The 25025-nt window shown below is 40.5% G+C and overlaps 2 protein-coding genes across 4 annotated transcripts in view; one reads left to right on the forward strand and one right to left on the reverse strand.

Annotated features, from left to right (window-relative positions):
• The window catches only part of slc30a6 (solute carrier family 30 member 6), a 129787-nt gene that overhangs the window by 70268 nt on the left and 34494 nt on the right, over positions 1-25025 (reverse strand). Inside the window, exon 1 of one of the 3 annotated variants that reach the window (XM_061911497.1) lies at positions 813-1037. The exons of the other annotated variants lie outside the window; for them this stretch is intronic. Within the exon in view, the coding sequence (XP_061767481.1) occupies positions 813-996 (184 nt within the window). The 5' untranslated portion in view covers positions 997-1037. Of the gene's footprint in view, positions 1-812; positions 1038-25025 lie in introns of those variants that run through there. 3 annotated transcript variants of the gene reach the window in all.
• On the forward strand, positions 8379-21566 carry sult6b1 (sulfotransferase family, cytosolic, 6b, member 1). Its single transcript, XM_061911496.1, has 7 exons — positions 8379-8714; positions 11596-11708; positions 11959-12048; positions 17011-17137; positions 17200-17294; positions 17361-17511; positions 21284-21566. The coding sequence occupies exons 1-7, from the start codon at positions 8513-8515 to the stop codon at positions 21409-21411; spliced, it is 906 nt and encodes a 301-aa protein (XP_061767480.1). The 5' UTR covers positions 8379-8512; the 3' UTR covers positions 21412-21566.

Below are 25025 nucleotides of genomic sequence, written 5' to 3' on the forward strand. Positions count from 1 at the left end.
GAAAGTTATAACAAGCAAAGTAAAAAAATAAATCAATTTATTTAAACAAGTGAAGACCAAGTCTTTAAAATATTTTCTTGGATTGTCTAATTCTATTTGAGTTTTGTCTCTCTTAGAATTAAAAATGTGGAGCAAAGCGAGACCAGCTTGCTAGTAAATAAATACAATTTAAAAAAATAGAGGCAGCTCACTGGTAAGTGCTGCTATTTGAGCTATTTTTAGAACAGGCCAGCGGGCGACTCATCGGGCTACCTGGTGCCCGCGGGCACCGCGTTGGTGACCCATGGTTTAATACATCCAGCAGGGCATCACAAAAAAATAGGCATAAAGATATATTAATTTTCACGACAGTATATATCGGTTGATATCGGAATCGGTAAATACAAGTTGGACAATATCGGCAAAAAAGCCATTATCGGACATTTGTACTTGTAATAATAATAAATACATACGCTTCGACACAAACAATTTATAACAATTAAATAATTATTTGCTTGCTGAGAGCTATTTAATTAATATTGTTGTTTATTTTACACCTATATTTCCTAAATATGAGTCCTCCGGGGGGATGTGGCTCCCCCTTCCTACAAGCAAGATTGATATCCATCCATTTCTACCGCTTATTCCCTTTTTTGGGGTCGCTGGCGCCTATCTCAGCAGCATAATTATCTTTAACCACGTCGTAACTTTACGTGAGGTCAGTATTGAGTATTTTAAAACATTATCTCCTTAGGAACAACAACATTTGCCAGGAAACAAGCGGCCAGCTGGATTAGGCTGTTGTTAGCAGTTAGCATGCTAGCACAACAAACCCGCTTCGTTGACGTTGATGACGTCCACCGACACCATGTCGGGCTTGTCCAGCGCGCCCACCTTCCTCTCCGTCACCCCGGAAGGGACCACGTCCGGCTTTGGCCCCAACTTTCTGGGGTAAAAGTCCCCGACGTTGTGGTACGACAGAGCCGCGGACGTGGACATGACGGAGTCCATTGCCATCCCTTCCGCTTCGCCTTCTTTTTCTTCTGTTGCATAGAATAGACACTAAACCTTAGCGACTACGTGTTGTACTGCCCCCTGCCGGTGGCTGTCAATAGGCTTCACAAACTGGAACTTTTTAACGATTTCATTTTTGTAACGTTAAAAAAAAATGGAAGATTACGAACAAAACACACATACTATTTCACATGTGCGATCTTACATAAATATAGTCACAACATTTTATTTTATTAATATTATTTACCTATTGGTATTTATTGTGCTTGTAAAGCATGGGTGTCAAACTCTGGCCCGCGGGCCAAATTTGGCCCACTGTGTAATTTCATTTGGCCCTTGAGGCAATTTCAAATTAACATTAGAACTGCATTCACCGCTAATACTCATACTTGCCAATCCTCCCGATTTTCCCGGGAGACTCCCGAAGTTCAGTGCCACTCCCGAAAATCTCCCGGGGCAACCGTTCTCCCGATTATCCCCCATTTTCCACCTGGATAACAATATTGAGGGCGAGCCCTAAAGGCACCTTTAACCTGCCGTCAGGTCCGCTTTTCCTCCATACAAACAGCGTGCCGGCCCAGTCACATAATATATGCGGCTTCCACACACACACACAAGTGAATGCAATGCATACTTGGTCAACAGCCACACAGGTCACACTTTAACACTGTTACAAATATGCGCCACACTGTGAACCCACACCAAACAAAAATGACAAACATATTTCGGGGGAACATCCGCACCGTAACACAACACAAACACAACAGAATAAATACCCAGAACCCCTTGCAGCACTAACTATTCCGGGACGCTACAATATACACCCCCGGCTACCACCGCATTGTTATTTTATTTTCAAATTTATTAGCCTGCGGAAAAAGTTAACGTTGATATTTACCTCAGAGGGCTGCAAATAGAAAAGAAGCAATCATTTTTTTATTGAAAATTTACCCCTTCAAAATAAAAGTTTTGTTAAAACCCGTCACCTGTTTTCAAACATTATTTCCTCTGAGCGTTTGTCGTGTCGGCTTCGAACTCGCACAGGGGAGAGAGATTGAACCCTTCTGAATAAAAGTTGTTCAAAGAGTTTTGATTACTGCTTCCGTTTTGATTTTACGCGCCTTTAAAGAACCCCTGTGCAAAGATTCCTAAAAAATGCAGTTTTTGCCTCTTTGAGCTGTAATTTGACCCCCTTAAAATGCTTCAAAGTGCAAGTTAACGCTCTACTATGCAAAGCAAAAGCCATTTATCAACAACATCCAGAAAAGCCAAGCTGTAATTTGACCCCCTTAACGTGCTTCAAAACTCACCAAATTTTACACACACATCAGGACTGGCGAAAATTGCCATCTAATAAAAAACCAAACCCCAAAAGTCAAAATTGCGCTCTAGCGCCCCCTAGGAAAAAAAACATACAAAACTGCTTGTAACTTCTGTTAGGAATGTCGTAGAGACATGAAACAAAAACCTCTATCTAGGTCTTACTTAAACCAGGGCTTGGGTAGTGGGGGCAGCAGCCAAAGGCGGACCGGACCAACGCTGCTTGTTTTTTTTATTGGAATTATATTTAATATACCATTGATGTTTTTTCATTTGTTTTTTCAAAGTTGATTTTGCACTATTAAGTTCTATAAGCGTTGCATGTTCCATATTCAGTGTTAAAGCGTGTAGCAAACTGAGCAATAATTAACGTTTATATGCATGCACTTTCTCTTGCTACTTCAAAGCTTGAATGTTTGATTCATTCATTATTGTTATTTTATTTTCAAATATATTATTAGCCGGTGGAAAAGGTTCATTTTAATGTTTCCCTCAGAAGCTTGCAAATAGAAAAGAGGCATTCATCCATCCATCCATTTTCTACCGCTTATTCCCTTTCGGGGTCGCGGGGGGCGCTGGCGCCTATCTCAGCTACAATCGGGCGGAAGGCGAGGCATTCAATTTTTTTTTTTTTTTTTCATATGACATTGATATTTTGTATTATTATTATTATTTGAAACTTGATTTTGCATGTCACTATAAAGTTATATAAGCCTTGCGTGTTCAATATTCAATGCAAGACTTGTTTGGGTCCCTATTAAAAGGTTAATTTGTTCAACCTTGGCCCGCGGCTTTGTTCAGTTTTCAATTTTGGCCCACTCTGTATTTGACTTTGACACCCCTGTTGTATAGTATTTTTTTAGTTTTTTGCCTAATTTAGGGTCATATAGCTCGGTTGGTAGAGGGTTCCAGGTTCGATCCCAGCTTCTGCCGTCCTAGTCACTGCCGATGTGTCCTTGGGCAAGACACTTTACCCACCTGCTCCCTGCAGTGCCACCTGCATTGGTTTAAATGTAACTTAGATATTGAGTTTCACTATGTAAAGCACTTTGAGTCACTAGAGAAAAGTGCTATATAATTCACTTCAATTGCACTATTACATTGTTTACATATTCTTTATGTTTTTGTTATTGCATAATTCTATTATTGAGATATAATTTCTATTTTGTATAGTATTATTCCATTTATGATGCTTTTATATCTTATTTTAGTTGAATTGCATTCCTTTATTAAGACATATATATTGAGGTGGCGACTTTAGGGTGTGCCCCGCCTTCTGCCCAAATGCAGTTGAGATAGGCTCCAGCACCCCCCGCCTCCGTAAGAGGGACAAGCGGTAGAAAATGGATGGATGGATGGATAGATGGATATTAATAAATCATTTGTATATGTATTTATTCAAGTATTATTTTATTCATAAAGTACTTCTTATTTTTGCTTAATTGCACTATTGTATTATTATTATTATTATTATTATTGGGTTTTTAATAATCATGTATTAGTTTATAGTTTTAAAATGCATTTATTTGTTATTTTTTATTTTTGCAATTTTTATTAAGATCCATCCATCCATCCATCATCTTCCGCTTATCCGAGGTCGGGTCGCGGGGGCAGCAGTCTAAGCAGGGAAGCCCAGACTTCCCTATCTCCAGCCACTTCGTCTAGCTCTTCCCGGGGGATCCCGAGGCGTTCCCAGGCCAGCCGGGAGACATAGTCTTTCCAACGGTTCCTGGGTCTTCCCCGTGGCCTCCTACCAGCTGGACGTGCCCTAAACACATCCCTAGGGAGGCGTTCGGGTGGCATCCTGACCAGATGCCCGAACCACCTCATCTGGCTCCTCTCGATGTGGAGGAGCAGCGGCTTTACGTTGAGCTCCTCCCGGATGGCAGAGCTTCTCACCCTATCTCTAAGGGAGAGCCCCGCCACCCGGCGGAGGAAACTCATTTCGGCCGCTTGTACCCGTGATCTTATCCTTTCGGTCATGACCCAAAGCTCATGACCATAGGTGAGGATGGGAACGTAGATCGACCGGTAAATTGAGAGCTTTGCCTTCCGGCTCAGCTCCTTCTTCACCACAACGGATCGATACAACGTCCGCATTACTGAAGACGCCGCACCGATCCGCCTGTCGATCTCACGATCCACTCTTCCCCCACTCGTGAACAAGACTCCTAGGTACTTGAACTCCTCCACTTGGGGCAGGGTCTCCTCCCCAACCCGGAGATGGCACTCCACCCTTTTCCGGGCGAGAACCATGGACTCGGACTTGGAGGTGCTGATTCTCATTCCAGTCGCTTCACACTCGGCTGCGAACCGATCCAGTGAGAGCTGAAGATCCCGGCCAGATGAAGCCATCAGGACTACATCATCTGCAAAAAGCAGAGACCTAATCCCGTGGCCACCAAACCGGAACCCCTCAACGCCTTGACTGCGCCTAGAAATTCTGTCCATAAAAGTTATGAACAGAATCGGTGACAAAGGACAGCCTTGGCGGAGTCCAACCTTCACTGGAAACGTGTCCGACTTACTGCCAGCAATGCGGACCAAGCTCTGACACTGATCATACAGGGAGCGGACTGCCACAATAAGACATTCCGATACCCCATACTCTCTGAGCACTCCCCACAGGACTTCCCGAGGGACACGGTCGAATGCCTTCTCCAAGTCCACAAAGCACATGTAGACTGGTTGGGCAAACTCCCATGCACCCTCAAGAACCCTGCCGAGAGTATAGAGCTGGTCCACAGTTCCACGACCAGGACGAAAACCACACTGTTCCTCCTGAATCCGAGGTTCGACTATCCGGCGAAGCCTCCTCTCCAGTACACCTGAATAAACCTTACCGGGAAGGCTGAGGAGTGTGATCCCACGATAGTTGGAACACACCCTCCGGTCCCCCTTCTTAAAGAGAGGGACCACCACCCCGGTCTGCCAATCCAGAGGTACCGCCCCCGATGTCCACGCGATGCTGCAGAGTCTTGTCAACCAAGACAGCCCCACAGCATCCAGAGCCTTAAGGAACTCCGGGCGGATCTCATCCACCCCCGGGGCCTTGCCGCCGAGGAGCTTTTTAACTACCTCAGCGACCTCAGCCCCAGAAATAGGAGAGTCCACTACAGATTCCCCAGGCACCGCTTCCTCAAAGAAAGACGTGTTGGTGGGATTGAGGAGGTCTTCGAAGTATTCCCTCCACCGATCCACAACATCCGACAAGACATTATTTTTAAATTTGTATTCATACATTTATTATTCTGTTTATAATGCACGTATTCCTTATTTTTCCATTAACTGCATTATTTTGTTTTTTATATGCAGTATTATTCTTCACATTTAAGAATTTAATATTCTTTTTATAATGTATTTATTTACAATTTATGCATAATTGCACTTTTCTGTCATTTATTCTTTATATGTACTGGTGAATTATCTGATCTATAATGCTTTTATTTCTTTATTCATTCATTAAATTGACTTAATTTTTTTATCAGTATTTTTTTTTTACTGATTATACTTATAAGCAATGTTCGCTCTAATGTTCCCTGAGCATTAGACCGGATCATGTGAACAAGATCAGATGTGCACACTGTGGCCACAATAGCAGCACACCTGTGTCAAACCTGACATCATAACAATTTAAATGTCTTACTATTATTATATAACAGCAGTCATGTTCATGAGTTTATTTTCTATAATCTAAAATCTTGTCTTTTACGAGCTATGTGCTGTTATTGTACGCCTGGGTGTGGTTCCTACATTGGAAATCATTTGTACTCCTTTCAGAGTTCACAATTAGTTCCCCTTAAAACATTTACATGTTGCACAATGAGATGTAAACATGGGATAAAGGGTACATTCTTCTAACTGTCCGACCAATATATATTTGTATTATTAGTTATGTAATGTAGTAACAGTTCATGATTAATATCCATAAATGAACATTCTTAATAAACGGGGGTAGAATAAGCACACATCTGATCGAGGAGTCAAAGTGTTAACAACCTGGAATTTACTTTTACTTTATGCGGTGTTGGTGTTGCCCAACTTTTTGTGCGGCCGAAAACGCATCACTTGCTAAATGCCATGAGTGTGTGTTGCCCGGCTGTTGTTGATATGACGGATGAGCGAGACAGACTCAACATGTAGAGTATGGTGAGTGAGACATATTTTTTTTTGCAAATAGTCATTAACTTAGAATTTAATGGCAGCAACACATTGCAAAAAAGTATTTTTACCATTGTGTTAACTGGGCTTTCCTTTTAACAACACTCAGTAAACCTTTGGGAACTGAGGAGACCAATTTTTGAAGCTTTTCAGGTGGAATTCTTTGCCATTCTTGCTTGATTTACAGCTTAAGTTGTGGTATTTTATGCTTCATATTGCGCCACATATTTTCAATGGGAGACAGGTCTGGACTACAGGCAGGCTAGTCTAGTACCCGCACTCTCTTAGTATGAAGCCACGCTGTTGTAACATGTGGCTTGGCATGGTTTTGCTGAAATAAGCAGGGGCGTCCATGAAAAAGACGTTGCTTGGAAGGCAACATGTTGCTCCGAAAGCTGTATGTACCTTTCAGCATTAATGGTGCCTTCACAGATGTGTAAGTTACCCATGCCTTGGCCACTAATACACCCCCATACCATCACAGATGCTGGTTTTTGAACGCTGCGCCTAAAAAAATCCGGATTGTTCTTTTCCTCTTTTGGTCGACATCCACAGTTTCCTAAAACAATTTGAAATGTGGACTCGTCAGACCGCAGATCACTTTTCCACTTTGCATCAGTCCATCTTAGATGAGCTCGGGCCCAGCGAAGCCTGCGGCGTTTATGGGTGTTGTTGATAAATGGCTTTGGCTTTGCATAGTACAGTTTTGAATTGCACTTACAGATGTAGCGACCAACCGTAATTACAGACAGTGGTTTTCTGAAGTGTTCCTCAGCCCATGTGGTGATATCCTTTACACACTGATGTCGCTTTTTGATGCAATAGCGCCTGAGGGATCTAAAGTCCGTAATATCATGGCTCACGTACAGTGATTTCTCCAGATTCTCTGAACCTTTTGATGATGTTACGACCCGTAGATGGTGAAATCCCCAAATTCCTTGCAACAGCTCGTTGAGAAATGTTGTTCTTAAACTGTTGGACAATTTGCTCACGCATTTGTTCACAAAGTGGTGACCCTCGCCCCGTCCTTGTTTGTGAATGACTGAGCATTTCATGGAAGCTGCTTTTATACCCAATCATGACAGCCACCTTTTTCCAAGTAGCCTGTTCACCTGTGGGATGTTCCACATACAGTAGGTGTTTGACGAGCATTCCTCAACTTTCTCAGTCTTTTTTGCCACCTGTGCCAGCTTTTTTGAAACATGTTGCACGTGTCAAACTCCAAATGAGCTAATATTTGCAAAAAATAACAAAGTTTACCAGTCCGAACATCAAGTACCTTGTCTTTGCAGTCTATTCAATTGAATATAAGATGAAAAGGATTTGCAAATCATTGTATTCTGTTTTTATCTACCATTTACACAACGTGCCTACTTCACTGGTTTTGGGGTGTGTATATGTTCAGAGGTAATACACCTAAATCAATATCAGAGTCATGTCTGCCACAATCATTTTTAAATACTTTCAACTTGTACATGTGTGCGTGCACATGTGTGTGTGTGTTTGCATGTGTGTGTGTGTCACATTTGAAAGGAAGCATGCAACATGTGTGGGGCCCCAGAGCTTGTGAGGGGCCTGCAGGGAGCGAAACAAGAAGTAGAAAAAGGAAAATAAGAGATGATGCAGCACTAATATATAAAATATACATTTTGAATGACGTACTTTATAGGGAATAATAACTGAGTTCTAATTCTTATAATCAATGACACACTTTATTATTGCTCTCATATACTCTCTGAGCACCAATTTCCTCTCTGGAGAATTCTGGCATTCCATGTGTGTGCGTGTGTGTGAGTGTGTGTGTGTGTGTGTGTGTGTGTGTGTGTGTGTGTGTGTGTGTGTGTGTGTGGAGGCGGTGCCTGGCCTGTGCTCGCGCACACACACACACACACACACACACACACACACACACACACACACACACACACACACGGCATAGCAGCAGCATTTAGTTCCAGGAGTACTTGTGTGTTGAGGAGCAGCAATACATAAATATTTATTTATATATATAAAACATATATATTTGATATATATATAAATGATGATGGACGGTGAGGACTTTGCGGTCAGCTTGCGGAGCAGACTGAGGGCGGCGTCGGCCATGCAGGAGGAGGAGAAGCTGTACAGGAACAATGGGGTCCTGTACCCGCTCCTCCTGTGCCCGCCCGAGAACCTCCAAGCTCTGCAGGACGTGACAGCGCGAGATGATGACATCCTGCTGGTGGCGTATCCCAAATGTGGTGAGATTCCTCTGGCAACAACACCGACATGACCTCCATCATGTGACGCTGCTGCTCTTTTGGACTCACCAATGAATACATATCTACTCTTTATGGAACTTCTACTACACATTTACTAGACCATAACATATGTACGTGTGTGTGTGTGTGTGTGTGTTGTGTGTGTGTGTGTGTGTGTGTGTGTGTGTGTGTGTGTGACTGCATACAAACTGGTCCTGTTTGGCTGGTTTGGTGGCACATGGTCATGCACTGCTGACCTCAGCCACACACACTTGCACACATACACACACACAAAAACACACTTAAGTGATGCTCTTCCCCTCACATTTGCTTCGGAATGTTATTTTGCACGTGTTTGAAATGTGTCAAAAACTATTAATTAATCCCTTTTCACATTTATACTTTAGAAGTGCACAGAAATCGATTTAAAAGGTCCTATCATGCAAAAGCAACTTTTCTTGCTTATTGGGACTTGCTGTGGTGATCGAAGCATGGAGGAATTGCAGATATATTTGTAGTCATTGGTGGGATAATATTGTGGTAATTGGTGGATAATATTGTAGTAATTGGTCGATAATATTATAGTAATTGGTGGATAATATTGTAGTAATTGGTGGGATAATATTGTGGTAATCGGTGGAAAATACTGTAGTAATTCGTCGATAATATTTTTAGTAATTGGTGGATAATATTGTAATAATTGGTCAATAACATTGTAGTAATTGGTCGATAATATTATAGTAATTGGTGGATAATATTGTAGTAATTGGTCGATAATATTGTAGTAATTGGTCGATAATATTATAGTAATTGGTCGATAATATTATAGTAATTGGTGGATAATATTGTAATAATTGGTCAATAATATTGTAGTAATTGGTCGATAATATTATAGTAATTGGTCGATAATATTATAGTAATTGGTGGATACTATTGTAGTAATTCTGTAGGAATGTAGGAATGTAGGAAATCTGCGTTCAAAGGACTCCGGCTTATTAGTGATTCCCAAAGCCCAAAAAAAGTCTGCGGGCTATAGAGCGTTTTCCGTTCGGGCTCCAGTACTCTGGAATGCCCTCCCGGTAAAAGTTCGAGATGCCACCTCAGTAGAAGCATTTAAGTCTCACCTTACAACTCATTTGTATACTCTAGCCTTTAAATAGACTCCCTTTTTAGACCAGTTGATCTGCCGTTTCTTTTCTTTTTCTCCTATGTCCCACTCTCCCTTGTGGAGGGGGTCCGGTCCGATCCGGTGGCCATGTACAGCTCGCCTGTGTATCGGCTGGGGACATCTCTGCGCTGCTGACCCGCCTCCGCTTGGGATGTTTTCCTGCTGGCTCCACTGTGAACGGGACTCTCGCTGCTGTGTTGGATCCGCTTTGGACTGGACTCTTGCGACTGTGTTGGATCCATTATGGATTGAACTTTCACAGTATCATGTTAGACCCGCTCGACATCCATTGCTTTCCTCCTCCCCAAGGTTCTCATAGTCATCATTGTCACCGACGTCCCACTGGGTGTGAGTTTTCCTTGCCCTTATGTGGGCCTACCGAGGATGTCGTAGTGGTTCGTGTTGTGGTTTGTGCAGCCCTTTGAGACACTAGTGATTTAGGGCTATATAAGTAAACATTGATTGATTGATTGATAATTGGTCGATAATATTATAGTAATTGGTGGATAATATTGTAGTAATTGGTGGGATAATACTGTGGTAATTGGTAGATAATAAAGTATTAATTGGTGGATAATATTGAAGTAATTGTTGGGATAATATTGCAGTAATTGGTTGTTAGTAGTGTAGTAATTGGTGGATAATATTATAGTAATTGGTAGATATTATTGTAGTAATTGGTGGCTAATACTGTAGTAAGTGGTGGATAATAATGTAGTAATTGGTGGATAATCTTGTTGGTGGGATAATACTGCAGTAATTGGTGGATGATATTGTAGTAATTGGACAATATTGTAATTATTTTTGCATAATATTGTAGTGCTTGTGGATAATACTGTGGTAATTGGTGGACAATATTGTAGTAATTGGTGGATAATACTGTAGTAATTGGTAGAATAATATTGTAGTAAAATACTGTAGTAATTGGCGGATAATACTGTTGTTATTGGTGGATAATGATGTAGTAATTAGTGGATAATACTGTAATAATTGGTAGGATAATTTTGAAGTAATTGGGGGATATTACTGTAATAATTGGTGGATAATACTGTAGTTATGGTGCATAATATTGTAGTACTTGGTGGATAATCCTGTAAAAATTAGTAGGATAATATTGTAGTGATTGGTGGATAATACTGTAGTTATTGGTGGATAATAATGTAGTAATTGGTGGATAATACTTTAGTAATTGGTGGATAATATTGTAGTAGTGGGTGGATAATACTGTAAAAATAGACTACAGACTGTGGTGAAGTAGGCCGGCTCCGTCGCATGAAGAAGCCTACAATTTTTGGTTGTGTTTTCCGCTCCGTATGCAGAATGGCAACATACGATATATATCTCGATATTTTTTTCCCGTAAAGTAAAAACAAAACACAAAACAGCCCGAGTTACCTGAGATACAAAGTATGAAATTATTTTGACTTAGTAAATGTTGACTTACTAAAGCAAAATAATGACTAAGTCAAATTAATGACTTACTTTAAATAAGCCTTTGCAATATGCGTTTGAGAAGTTTGAGTTTAAAGTGGGGTCACATGCTGACCCTGAGAAGCTGGACAGGACAAAAGAAATTAAAAAGAATAATTTAAATTAAAAAAAATATACATTTTTTTTAGACTTTAGTTTAGGCGGTAGCTCTTTGTTGTCAAGGCGCGGGAAACTCTGGTGTGTATATATGTATGTGTGTATATATGTTGGTCTGCGTTTCAGGGTTTAACTGGATGGTTGGTGTGTTGAAGAAGATGATGATGGAGGCCACAGGGAGGAAGGTAGAAACCAGAATGCCGCCGCTTATGGAGTTTTTTGGACCGGATGTCTCCCAGGTATTTATGTTTATGTTTCTTCGCAGCTAATTCATACTATTATTATTGTTAATTGAGCAGAATAGTTGCCTGCATCAGTAAAGTGAGACATGGGATAATACCTGATATTACCACTGGGGGAGCTCTTTAGTGCAAAACAGTGCTAACGGGAACGTGGTCACATCTTTTTATTATCGTACTTATATTTTTCATTAATCGTATCGTTAGCATGCTGCCGGCTAACGCTAGTTGCAATGCCTCAAACTTCCAGGTGATGGATCAAAGTCCCTCTCCCAGGCTTTTGGGGACCCACCTGCACCCCGACAACATCCCTGCCACCTTCTTCACCAAGAGAGCAAAGGTGAGTGTCCCATTAGCCACCACAACCACCAGGGGTGTGAATCTTTGGGCACAAAACGATTCGTTTCCGATTCCTGGGGGTGACGATTCGATTGAGAATTGATTCCCCTTTTAACGCCAGCCCGATTCAAAGCGATTCTTGCAATGTATTATTTGGTATGAGAATTATAACATGCATTTTTCAGATTACAGGTTCGACTTCTTGGTTGCACAGAGATGTACTAAAAACATGTTTTTAAAATTGATTCTTATTTAATTGATTTTGGAAAAGGCTGAATCGATTTGGAATTGGAATGAATAAGAATTGCGATTCGGATGTGAATCCATTTTGTGTGCACCCCTAACAACCACTAGGGGGACTCAGTTTGAAATGAGAATCAATTTTGAACCAAGTCATCACTCCGGGAATCGGAATCAGAAAGACTCCCTAGGGAACACTAGAAAGGGTGTGAGTATTCCCGATCCTGATTCCTGGGGTGAGGACTCGTTTCTCAATTCAAACCGATTCTTTCAATGTATTATTTGGTATAATATTTATAATGACATTTTGTTTTAAACAAGTTACAGGTTAGAAAAGCGCCTTCTGGTTGCATAGAGATGGCCTATAAAAAGTATGCATGTATGTATATATATATATATATATATATATATATATATATATATATATATATATATATATATGTGTATGTTTGCATGTATATATATATATATATATATATATATATATACATGCAAACATACACACATATGTATATATGTGTATGTATATATATATATTATATATTTATATATATATATATACATGCATACATACACACATATGTATATATGTGTATGTATATATATATATTATATATTTATATATATAATTATACATACACATATATATATATATATATATATATATATATGTACATATGTACGTACATGTGTGTAAATATATGTAAGTATATGTATATATGTATATGTATATATACATATATGTATATATATGTGTGTGTATATATGTCATGGTCCACGTCTTGGACCATGTCATATTCTGGTTTTGTTTCTGTTTTGTTATCATCCTGTGTTGTATTCGACGTCTTTGGTTCCCGGTGGCACTTCCTGTTTGGTTTCTGTTGTCATGGTTACTCATTTAGTGTCACCTGTTTCTTGTTTGTCGTCACGCACCTGATTTGATTAATTATCTCCTTATTTAAGACCGCCCTTGTTTGTCATTCGTTCTCGGACTGTAGTTTGCTACCCGCAATAAGTGACATCTCTCTTACCGCATTGTGGTAACTATCTTTTTTCACTTTATTAGCTTCCATGCTATTTTGTTTGTTTACTTGTCCCTAGTTTTTATACTAGCGCTTTCAGTTCATTCTAGCTTCCACGCTAGTTCTGTTTGTTTTGTCTTTAGTGCCTATGTGCCAGTATTTCTGTTATTAGTTTGTTTTTGTAGTTAGGAATAAATCTTCATTCCTACCTTAACGCTGTGTTCCATCTCCGCTGCACCACGAGAACGCAAACACACGCCACGATGCCACCCAGACGTCACAGTATAGTCCGAGCTACTAGACGTTCTCTAGCAGCAGAAATTGAGGCTTTTGATGAGCATACGGGGCAGATAGTCCAAGCGATGCAGGCGGGGACTTATTGCCACATGCCAGAGTGGATCTGGGAGCCTGAACGTCTTCAGGCTTCACCCGACGCCTCTCGGCTCGCTGCGGTCCCAGTCCGCATGCGTCAGCGAAAGCGGAAGTCACGGAGGAGGACTTCACCTCGCGATAGTGACGCATCAGACACGCCATCCCTCTTTCACGGACACAGCCACCTCCAACCCGTCCAGGACTCTTCTCCCATGTCTGGTAACTCTTTTTTTTAATTCCTCATCTCACTCCTCAGAGTGGCCTGGTAGTCACAGGTACTGCACCCATGACGTCAGCCCTCTGACGTCACCAGAACAGAGTGGAGATCAAGAATTTTTTTTTTAGAATATGCACTCCCTCAGTCGTCCACAGGGGACGTGAATAGCTCCCTTACACTCCTTAAAGACATTTGTTTTCAATCCCAATATAAGTCTTTATTTTCTGAAACCCCTCCACCTGTGACTTGGCCCCCTTCCCCAGTGACTTTTCCTCCCACCCTGTCTACCTCTTTTTATTCCTCCCCCCACCCACCCCTAGAGGTAGTTGTAGACCATGGAGAGAGCGTCTGGCATCCGCTTGTGGAGGGGGGGGCTCATGCTGGTAGCTGTGCTACGAAGGTAGCACAGTGGCATTCAGCCAAGCCTCTTCCTCCACAAAGACCTCCTCCGACAGTTTTTCATCCCGTCAGACCACAGCCTCCTGTGCGTCCTCCTCCACCGGCACCACGGCTAGCACCTCCTAGGCCGCCTCCACCGGCACCACGGCTAGCTGTAGCTAGTCCCAGTTCTTGTCTCAGTTCTAGCCCAAGTCACAGTCGCATTCCTAATCCTAGCCATAGTCTTGTTCATAGTCTTAGTCCTTGTCATAGTTCGAGTCCTGGTCCTTGTCTTAGTTTTAGTCATAGTCCTAGTCATAGTCTTGTTCATAGTCTTAGTCCTAGTCACAGTCGTAGTCATAGTCATAGTTTGAGTTCAAGTCCTAGTCCATGTCAGACTTCTAGTCCAGGTCTGGATTACACTCCAGCACCTGACGTCATACTGGATCCCACTCCAGCACGGGACTTCATGCTGGATCCCACTCCAGCACGGGGCTTCATGCTGGATCCCACTCCAGCACCTGTTCTGCAGCTGAGACCAGTGCCGGCTCCTCGGCTGAGACCAGTGCCGGCTCCTCGGCTGAGACCAGTGCCGGCTCCTCGGCTGAGACCAGTGCCGGCTCCTCGGCAGAGACCAGTGCCGGCTCCTCGGCAGAGACCAGTGCCGGCTCCTCGGCAGAGACCAGTGCCGGCTCCTCGGCAGAGACCAGTGCCGGCTCCTCGGCAGAGACCAGTGCCGGCTCCTCGGCAGAGACCAGTGCCGGCTCCTCGGCAGAGACCAGTGCCAGCTCCTCGGCAGAGACCAGTGCCGGCTCCTCGGCTGAGACCAGTGCCGGCTCCTCGGCTGAGACCAGTGCCGGCTCCTCGGCTGAGACCAGTGCCGGCTCCTCGGCTGAGACCAGTGCCGGCTCCTCGGCTGAGACCAGTGCCGGCTCCTCGGCTGAGACCAGTGCCGGCTCCTCGGCCGGCGTCTGCAGCGGCGTCCGCGCCTAACTCGTCTGCTGCGGCGTCCGCGCCTGACTCGTCTGCTGCGGCGTCCGCGCCTGACTCGTCTGCTGCGGCGTCCGCGCCTGACTCGTCTGCTGCGGCGTCCACGCCTGTCTCCACGCTGCCGCCGCCTGACTCGTCTGCTGCAGCGCCGCCTATCTGCACGACGCCGCCGCCTGTCTCCACGACGACACCGCCACCTGATTTGGCTGCAGCAACCGCCCCGTCTTCGCCATCTGCTTTCGGGCCTGCTTTGGCTGCAGTCCCCGCACCCTCGTCTGCAGCTTCCAAGCCTGCCATGACGACGGCGCTGAAGCGCCCTCCTCCATGTCGGCCACGGGTGTGGCCTCTACGAGGTCGTCTTCCTCGCCGGGCGCTCCCTCCTCAACGTCTGCCACGTGTGTGGCCTCTCAGAGGGCGCCCCCCAAGACTTTCACGGCAGCGGCGTTCCATCTTCCGCCGCCACCTGGCTTGTCCTCGGTGGATTCGGGGACATGCGCCCTGGCGACCCTCCACCATGTCCTCCCTCTGCCCTCCCTTCATGTTTGGACTTTTTTGTGTGGGGGGGTTCATAATGGGACATCTGGGATCCGTCCCTTAGAGGGAGGCTTATGTCATGGTCCACGTCTTGGACCATGTCATATTCTGGTTTTGTTTCTGTTTTGTTATCATCCTGTGTTGTATTCGACGTCTTTGGTTCCCGGTGGCACTTCCTGTTTGGTTTCTGTTGTCATGGTTACTCATTTAATGTCACCTGTTTCTTGTTTGTCATCACGCACCTGATTTGATTAATTATCTCCTTATTTAAGACCGCCCTTGTTTGTCATTCGTTCTTGGACTATAGTTTGCTACCCGCAACAAGTGACCTCTCTTCCCGCATTGTGGTAACTATCTTTTTTCACTTTATTAGCTTCCATGCTATTTTGTTTGTTTACTTGTCCCTAGTTTACATACTATCGCTTTCAGTTCATTCTAGCTTCCACGCTAGTTCTGTTTGTTTTGTCTTTAGTGCCTATGTGCCAGTATTTCTGTTATTAGTTTGTTTTTGTAGTTAGGAATAAATCTTCATTCCTACCTTAACGCTGTGTTCCATCTCCGCTGCACCACGAGAACGCAAACACACGCCACGATGCCACCCAGACGTCACAATATATATACATACACATATTAATGTGTGTATGTATATACAAATATATATATATATATATATATATACATATTTACACACATATGTATGTATGTGTGTATATTTACATATATATATACTACATATATGTGTGTGTGTATATATATATATATATATATATATATATACATTCACATTTATGTGTATATATGTATATTATATATGTATATATACATATATGTGTATGTATATATATCATGTTTTTTCTGATTATATAGAGATGGCTTATAAAAAGTATTTTTAAAAATGTATTCTAAAAAAAAAAAAGAAGTAACTTTTTTTGTTCAATTTTTTTTTTTTGTGCACACCTGACAACCACTAGGGGAGCCACATGACTAAAACGAATTGGTTTAGATGTGAATCTTTGGGCAACCTCACGAGTGAGATTCGATTCCGATCCCCTTGGGTGATGTTTCAGTTTGATGGAGATGGCCTAAAATGTATTTGTGGTTCATATGGATTCTTATTTAAAAGCTAAATTCGTTTTTAATTTTTTTTAATTGTTAATTGTTTTAGAATGGAAATGAATAAGGAATGTGCAAGTATGGTTTTGTGTCCCAGATGTTGGTGATCTTCAGGAACCCCAAAGACACGCTTGTGTCCTTCTATCATTTCTGCAACAACAACCCCGTCCTGCCTTCTGTGTCGTCCTGGGAATCTTTCTACGCCAACTTCCTGTCAGGAGACGGTGAGTGCAACACGGCCGGCAAGCCAAGCTGCAGCTCAATGTGCATTTGTCTGGGGGTCTAGTTCCCTGGGGGTCCTACTTCGAGCACGCCTTGGCCTGGGAGAAGCGGATGGACGACCCCGACGTCATGCTGGTCACCTACGAGCAGCTCAAACAAGTAAACCTTTGTGAGGCGCTCGCCACCCCGTGGAATTTGGTCAACGAGCATGTGATCTTCACGCAGGACCTCGGCGAGGCCGTCCGTCACATGTCCTCCTTCCTGGGCTTCACGCTGACCCAGGATCAGGTGCGCCGCGTGTCCGAGGCAAGCACCTTTGCCGCCATGAAGGAGAGCTCACAGCACGGCGGGATTGGAAACATCATCTTCAGGAAAGGTGTGTGTTTTTTACGTTATTAACGTGTCATTAACACGTTATTCATCATATGTTAAAACTAACCATTACAGTTTTTAACTTACTAACCGTTTTTTATGTTATTAACATGTAATTAGCACGTTATTAATCATAAGTGGAATTAACGATTACAGTGTTTAACTTACTAAACTTTTTTTTATGTTATTAACATGTAATTAGCACGTTATTAATCATAAGTGGAACTAACGATTACAGTTTTTAACTTACTAACCGTTTTTTTATATTATTAACATGTAATTAGCAAGTTATTAATCATAATTGGAACTAACTATTGCATTTTTTAAAGTAATTAACTGTTTGTGTTTATGTTATTAACATGCAATTAACATGTTATTAATCATATGTCGAACTATTACAGTTTTTAACTTATCAACCATTTGTTTTTTGTTATTAACGTGTAATTAACACTTAGTAATCCTAAGTGGAACTAACTATTATAGTTTTGAAGTAATTAACCGTCCTGTTTTTATGTTATTAACGTGTAAATAATACGTTATTAATATGTTGAACTAACGATTATTATTTTTAACTTACTAAGTGATTGTTTTTTATGTTCTTAACATGTAATTAACACATTATTAATCAGAAGTGGAACTATTTGTTTTTAAGTAATTAACTGTTTGTTTTTATGTTATTAATGTGTGATTAACACATTATTAATCATACATGGAACTATGACAGTTTTTAACTTATTAACCATTAGTTTTTATGTTACTGACATGTAGTTAACACATTATTAATCATAAGTGGAACTATTACGGTTTTTAAGTAATTAACTGTTTGTTTTTTATGTTATTGACGTGTCATTAACACGTTATTCCTCATATGTTGAACTAACCATGACAGTTTTTAACTAACTGTTTTTTTATGTTATTAACATGTAATTAACACGTTATTAATCATAAGTGGAACTAACGATTACAGTTTTTAACTTACTAACCGTTTTTTTATGTTATTAACATGTAATTAGCATGTTATTAATCATAAGTGGAACTAACTATTAGTTTTTTAAGTAATTAACTGTTTGTTTTTATGTTATTAACATGTAATTAACATGTAATTAACATGTTATTAATCATACGTCAAACTATTAGTTTTCAACTTATTAACCATTTGTTTTTTGTTATTAACGTGTAATTACCACTTAGTAATCCTAAGTAGAACTAACTATTATAGTTTTTTAGTAATTAACCATTTATGTTTTTGTTATTAACGTGTAATTAACATGTTATTAATATGTTGAACTAACGGTTATTGTTTTTAGCTTACTAACCATTCTTTTTTATGTTATTAACAGGTAATTAACACGTTATTTATCAGAAGTGGAACTATTAGTTTTTAAGTAATGAACTGTTTGTTTTTATGTTATTATTGTGTAATTAACACATTATTAATCATACATGGCACTATTACAGTTTTTAACTTATTAACCGTTTGTTTTTATGTTACTGACGTGTAATTAACACGTTATTAATCATAAGTGGAACTATTATAGTTTTTAAGTAATTAACTTTTTGTTTTTTATGTTATTAACGTCTAATTAAGAAGTTATTAACCATACGTTGAACTAACGATTAAAGTTTTTAACTTACTAACCGTTCATGTTTTTTGATGTTAACATGTAATTAACACATTAATAATCATAAGTGGAACTAATTATTTGTTTTTAAGTAATTAACCGTTTGTTTTTCATGTTATTAACGTGTAGTTAACACGTTATTAATCACACATTGAACTAACAATAACAGTTTAACTTAACCGTTTGTTTTTTATGTTATTAACATGTAATTATTACGTTATTATTCATAAGTGGAACTAACTATTACAATTTTTAAGTAACTGTTTGTTTTTTATGTTATTAATGTGTAATTAACACATTATTAGTCATACGTGGAACTAACTATTACAGTTTTTAACTTATTAACCGTTTGTTTTTATGTTATTAACATGTAATTAACACATTAATAATCATAAGTAGAACTAGTAGTTTTTAAGTAATTGATGTTTGTGTTTTATGTTAACATGTAATTAACACATTATTAATCATATGTTGTACTATTACAGTTTTTAACTTAAGGTTGATGTTTTTATGTTATTAACATGTAATTAACAAATCATTAATTTTCGTTGAACTACCTATTAGTTTTTAAGTAATAAACCGTTTATGTATTTGATTTTATTACCATGTAACTAACACATTATTAATCGAACTGTTATAGTTTTTATGTTATTAACATTAATGTTTGTTGTGTGATTAACATGTTATTACTAAGTAATGACACCCCTACCAACCATGTCTAAAAATCCCTAAACCAGTCCCAGTAGATTGTGCTGCAAACATTAGTCTAACTATTGAAGTTTTTAAGTTAATATTGTTTTTATTGTTTTAAGTTATTAACATGTAATAAATGTGTTATTAATCATAACTACAACCCAACTATGTCCAAATCTCTCCGAACGTGTCCCAATTATTTGTCCTGAAAACATTTTTGGGTTGAACTATTATAGTTTTTATGTTATTAACATTATATGTTTCTTGTGTTATTAACATGTTATTACTCAGTAATAACACCCCTCCCAACCATGTCTAAACCAGTCCCAGTGGATTGTGCTGCAAACATTATTGATCTAACTATTATAGTTTATGAGTTAAAAACAATTTATGGTTTTATGTTATTAAGAAAATTATCATTGTAAAAATCTCCCCAAACTTGTCCTAATCCTTTGTCCTGCAACTGTTACAAAACATTGTGTTATTAATGTGTAATTAGATTGTGTATTAATCATAACTTGAACAAAAATATGTACAAATCTCTCCCAATTTATCCCAATATTTTGTGCTGCAAACATTTTTGGTCAAACTATTATAGAGTTTATGTTATTAACATTATTATGTTTATTGTGTTATTAAGATGTTATTACTCAGTAATAACACCCCTACTTAGACATGGTTATGTATAAATATCCCTAAACCAGTCCGAGTGGATTGTGCTGCAAACATTATTGGTCTAACTATTGTAGTTTTTAAGTTATTTATTTATGGTTTTATGTTATTAACATGTAATAAACGTGTTTGTCATAAATAGAACCCAAACTTGTCCCAATCATTTGTGCTGCAAATATTTTTGGTCGAACTGTTATAGTTTTTAAGGTATTAACAATTAATGGGTTTATGTTTTTAACAGGTAATTTACTCGTGAATATTGAAACATTTAATGACATCAAATCAATAGAAGTTCAAACAACTTAGCAGCAGAAGTCTGGGGAGACTTGGACACCGTTGAGTTCTAGTTAGGACAAATAACACATTAATTATATAAAAAAGATCAAATGTGAAGAAATTAAAAACTATAATAGTTACATTAAAAACATATGGACACGTTTGGGGAGATTTGGACTAGGTGGGCGGGGCCGACGTCACGGGTGGTGGGCGGAGCCAATGTCACACAGGTGGTAGTTTGAGGGAAGTAGTGGCCTAGTGGTTAGAGTGTCCGCCCTGAGATGGGTAGGTCGTGAGTCATACCAAAGACTATAAAAATGGGAGCCATTACCTCCCTGCTTGACACTCAGCATCAAGGATTGGAATTGGGGGTTAAATCACCAAAAATTATTCCCAGGCGTGGCCACCGCTGCTGCTCACTGCTCCCCTCACCTCCCAGAGGGGGATCAAGGGTGATGGGTTAAATGCAGAGAATCATTGGTACTTAAACTTTAACTTAACATGTGATGGCAGGTGAGGTGGGGGACTGGAGGAACCACTTCACGGAGGAACAGAGCCGGCAGATGGACCAGGTCTTCAGCCGACACCTGGCAGGAACCCGGCTGGGACGCCAGCTCAATTACGACCTCCACTGTCTGTAGGACGCCAGGGTCATGGCGGCCAGGTCGCCATTTTTTTTTTTTACACTGAAATCATGGAACTAATTTGTTTTGCGTTTGAACTCTGTGAAATGCATTGTTTTTCATCAAATCGTGCTGAATATTTGGCTGAATAAAAAAAATTGTGTTTTGAAAAATCCAGTGCAGAAATATTCTTTGCTTGAAAAAAAATGTCAAGATTGTCACATGACTTGAAACCTGAGACCTCATTGGCTGCTTCTGAGACACGATCGATGGCTTTAGTCCGAACTGATATTTTTTTACACTGAATTTTAAAACCACTATAAAACACAATAAAATGGTCAACATAATTTGAGGTAAACAAATGGAGTCCACCAAATTTAAACGCAGTGACATAAATTTAGATCTTTAGCATTAAAGACACAACTTGAAGCTCCGTAAATACGAAGAAGACCTTCAAGTTCTGTCAGAAGATCAGTTCAACTCTTGACCAGGTCTGAAGATAAGTTGGCATACTTTCAACAACGTAAGTGCTAACTTTTTGTAGTAAACATTACTTTTTTGTCCTTCATTGTTCCTTAAATGACACACTGGTATTGTTTCGATGCAACGATGACCATAAACCTACTCAGTGGCCAAGTAGTTACAATGTCCACCCTGAGATCGATAAGGTGGGAGTTCAAAACCCGGCCGAGTCCTACCAAAGACTATAAAAAAAATGGGACCCATTGCCTCCCTGCTTGGCACACAGCATCAAGGTTTGGAATTGTGGGTTAAATCACCATAAATGATTCCCGGACACGGCACCACTGCTGCCCACTGCTCCCAAGGGTGCTGGGTCAAATGCATAAAATAATTTCACCACACCTAGTGTGTGAGTGACAATCATTGGTACTTTAAATACTTCACTAATAAACGGCTATTAAAACAGCTTTTTACTAATAATGTTGCACAAACTTTAGAATAATTATGTGTAAGCTATCACACAACTCTTATGCTTAAAGGCCATTGATAAAGTGCTATCTATCTATAGTTATTAGCTATTGTGTTCAAGTTGTACTTTTCTATCTGTGCAAGGACAAAACTTATCAGTCACGGCATATGAGGAGTTGCCTCGCCGCAGATATTTTCTTCATCTTAGCCCACTAACAGTCAAGGACCTCAACGAAGATAAGACTGCAGCACACATACGAAGCAGAGACAAGGTGATCACAAGGCCCCAGCACATTCCGTCACGTATTGTGCGTACTGGAAGCTGCTCTGCATGAAATGTGTGGCCACTCCTTTTAGAGGCAGCCTCAGTGATGTAACCAGGGATCTTACAAAGAGAGGAGCACGTGGGCTGGACTTTAGAGTGTAGGTTGGTTCTGTCACTAAAGTGCAGCCCAAAACGTCTCTCCTCATTGAGCTAAATTGAACTCTGTCTCTGCATGATTCCTTGCTTCTTGTCTGTTTAATAAATGTCATCAGTGTTTGAACCTGACAACAAATCACCATCAGATATGTTGTAATTTAATGCAGCTAGCCACATTTTAGCATTAGTACTGTTTGATGACGCAAATCTTCTCTGATATGCTGTATTTTGAAAGCTGAACCAACATTGTTTAATGAACACTTTAGCAAACATTCTATCATTACTTTTGTAGAGAAAATCATCACTGATAAGCTTTATTTCGAAAACAATAAACAGTAAAGTGTAACCAAGATTTAATCATTAGTTTTGTAAAAAAAATCATCACTGATAAGCTTTATTTTGAAAACAATAAACAAAGTGTAACTAACATTTTATCATTAGTATTGTTAAGAAAATCATCACTGATATGCTTTATTTTGAAAGCATCAACCAGTAAAGTATAGTCAACATTTTATCACTTATTTTAGGAAAAACTCATTACTGATATGCTTTATTTTGAAGGTGTCAACTAATGAATCTTGCAAAAATTTTCATCACTACCTTTGTAAAGAAAATCATCACTGATATGCTTTATTTTGAAGGTGTCAACCAGCAATTTCTTGCTAGCATTTTACCAGTACTTTTGTAAATAAATCATCACTGATATGCTTCATTTTGAAAGTGTCAACCAGTGATGTCTAACTAACATTTTATCACCACTTATATGCTTTATTTTGAAAACGTCCACTAGCGATGTCTAACATGTTTGCTAACATTTTATCATTAGTTTTATGAAAAAAATCATCACTGATATGCTTTATTTTGAAGGCGTCAACCAGTGATGTCTAACTAACATTTTATCATCACTTATATGCTTTATGTTGAAAACGTACACCAGTGATGTCTAACATTTTAGCTAACATTTTAGCATTAGTTTTACGAATAAAAAAAATCATCACTGATATGCTTTATTTTGAAGGCGTCAACCAGTGATGTCTAACTAACATTTTATGATCACTTATAGGTGTCACCACCTGCTGCCGCCTAGTGGTTTGTATTCAGTTTCCTTTGTTGGTGCAGTTGACCTTGTGACCTCACTCCAGTTCTTTCCCCTGCAGTTCCCGTCTCTCTCGTGGGTGGAGCTGCGAGACGTGCACAGCTGTTTCTAATTTTGATTGAGGATATTTAACCTGCTATTTGGCAGCTGGATGGCACTTGGCGATTCAACCCTGTGGCTTCACTCCGAGATCTCTCCTGCATTTTGCTACGCTTGTTCCTGACTGCTCCTGGTGCCATCCAGCCTGTGTCTTAGTTTGTAGTTGCACGTCTTGCAAATTCCAGCCCAAGTTTTAGTTTAGATTGGATAACTTTTGTTGTTTTTGCCACGAAGCCCTTTTTGAGTTTACCTTCTTGCTTCGTCGTCCTTAGTTATCTCCTTTTTGGAGCACCCTTAGTTGTAAGTACATTCTACTGAGTAAAGACTGTTTTACTCACCTTTCGTGTGTCTGCATCCTTGGGTTCCTCGCCACACTTGTAATACCAAACCGTGACAGAATCGCCAAGTCAAGATGGAACCCGCAGACGAAGATCCAGTTCGACGGGCCCTCAGGGCTCATGGTCAGCAGATAAGTCAACATGATCAAAGTCTGGCCGAACTGACAGCACTGGTGCGGGAGATGCACACCCGCATGCTTGTCCCTCATCCGCTACAAAACCCGGAGGTAGTTCAACCGGCAGCAGCAAACCTCGGTTCCCCCGAAGTCTCGACACCGAGTTTTTGTGCCCGGGAACCCAGCATACCACACCCATCTAGGTATGAAGGGGACTTTGGTAAATGCAGACTCTTTTTGTACCAGTGCTCTTTAGTATTTGCACAGCAGCCTCACTCATATTCAGCTGATCCCGCCCGAGTGGCATATATACTCAGCCTACTGGCCGGAAGAGCAGCACGCTGGGCTATGGAGGTATGTGAGAGCAAACCAGAACTTCGCTCTAGTCTAACCCTGTTCTCTGCTGAGCTGTGCAGTGTGTTTGACCATCCTGTGAGGGAACGAGAGGCAGGCAGCCGCCTCCTCGCGCTTCGACAGGGGACTTCCTCCGTAGCCGACCACTCTATCTCCTTCCGAATCCTGGCAGCAGAGAGCGGCTGGGAGGAGAGAGCATTGCGGGGAATTTTCCTGGCTAGTCTCAGCCCCCGCATCCAAGACGAGCTGGCGGCCCGTGACGAGACCCAGACCCTTGA

This window comes from Nerophis ophidion, linkage group LG09 (assembly GCF_033978795.1).
Source record: "Nerophis ophidion isolate RoL-2023_Sa linkage group LG09, RoL_Noph_v1.0, whole genome shotgun sequence".
NCBI lineage: Eukaryota > Metazoa > Chordata > Actinopteri > Syngnathiformes > Syngnathidae > Nerophis > Nerophis ophidion.

Coding starts and splice junctions, on each gene's coding strand:
- sult6b1 (XM_061911496.1), top strand. CDS start 8,513: ATGATGATGGACGGTGAGGACTTTGCGGTCAGCTTGCGGAGCAGACTG. Junction 8,715..11,595: donor GGTGGCGTATCCCAAATGTG/GTGAGATTCCTC, acceptor TCTGCGTTTCAG/GGTTTAACTGGATGGTTGGT. Junction 17,138..17,199: donor CAACTTCCTGTCAGGAGACG/GTGAGTGCAACA, acceptor CTGGGGGTCTAG/TTCCCTGGGGGTCCTACTTC.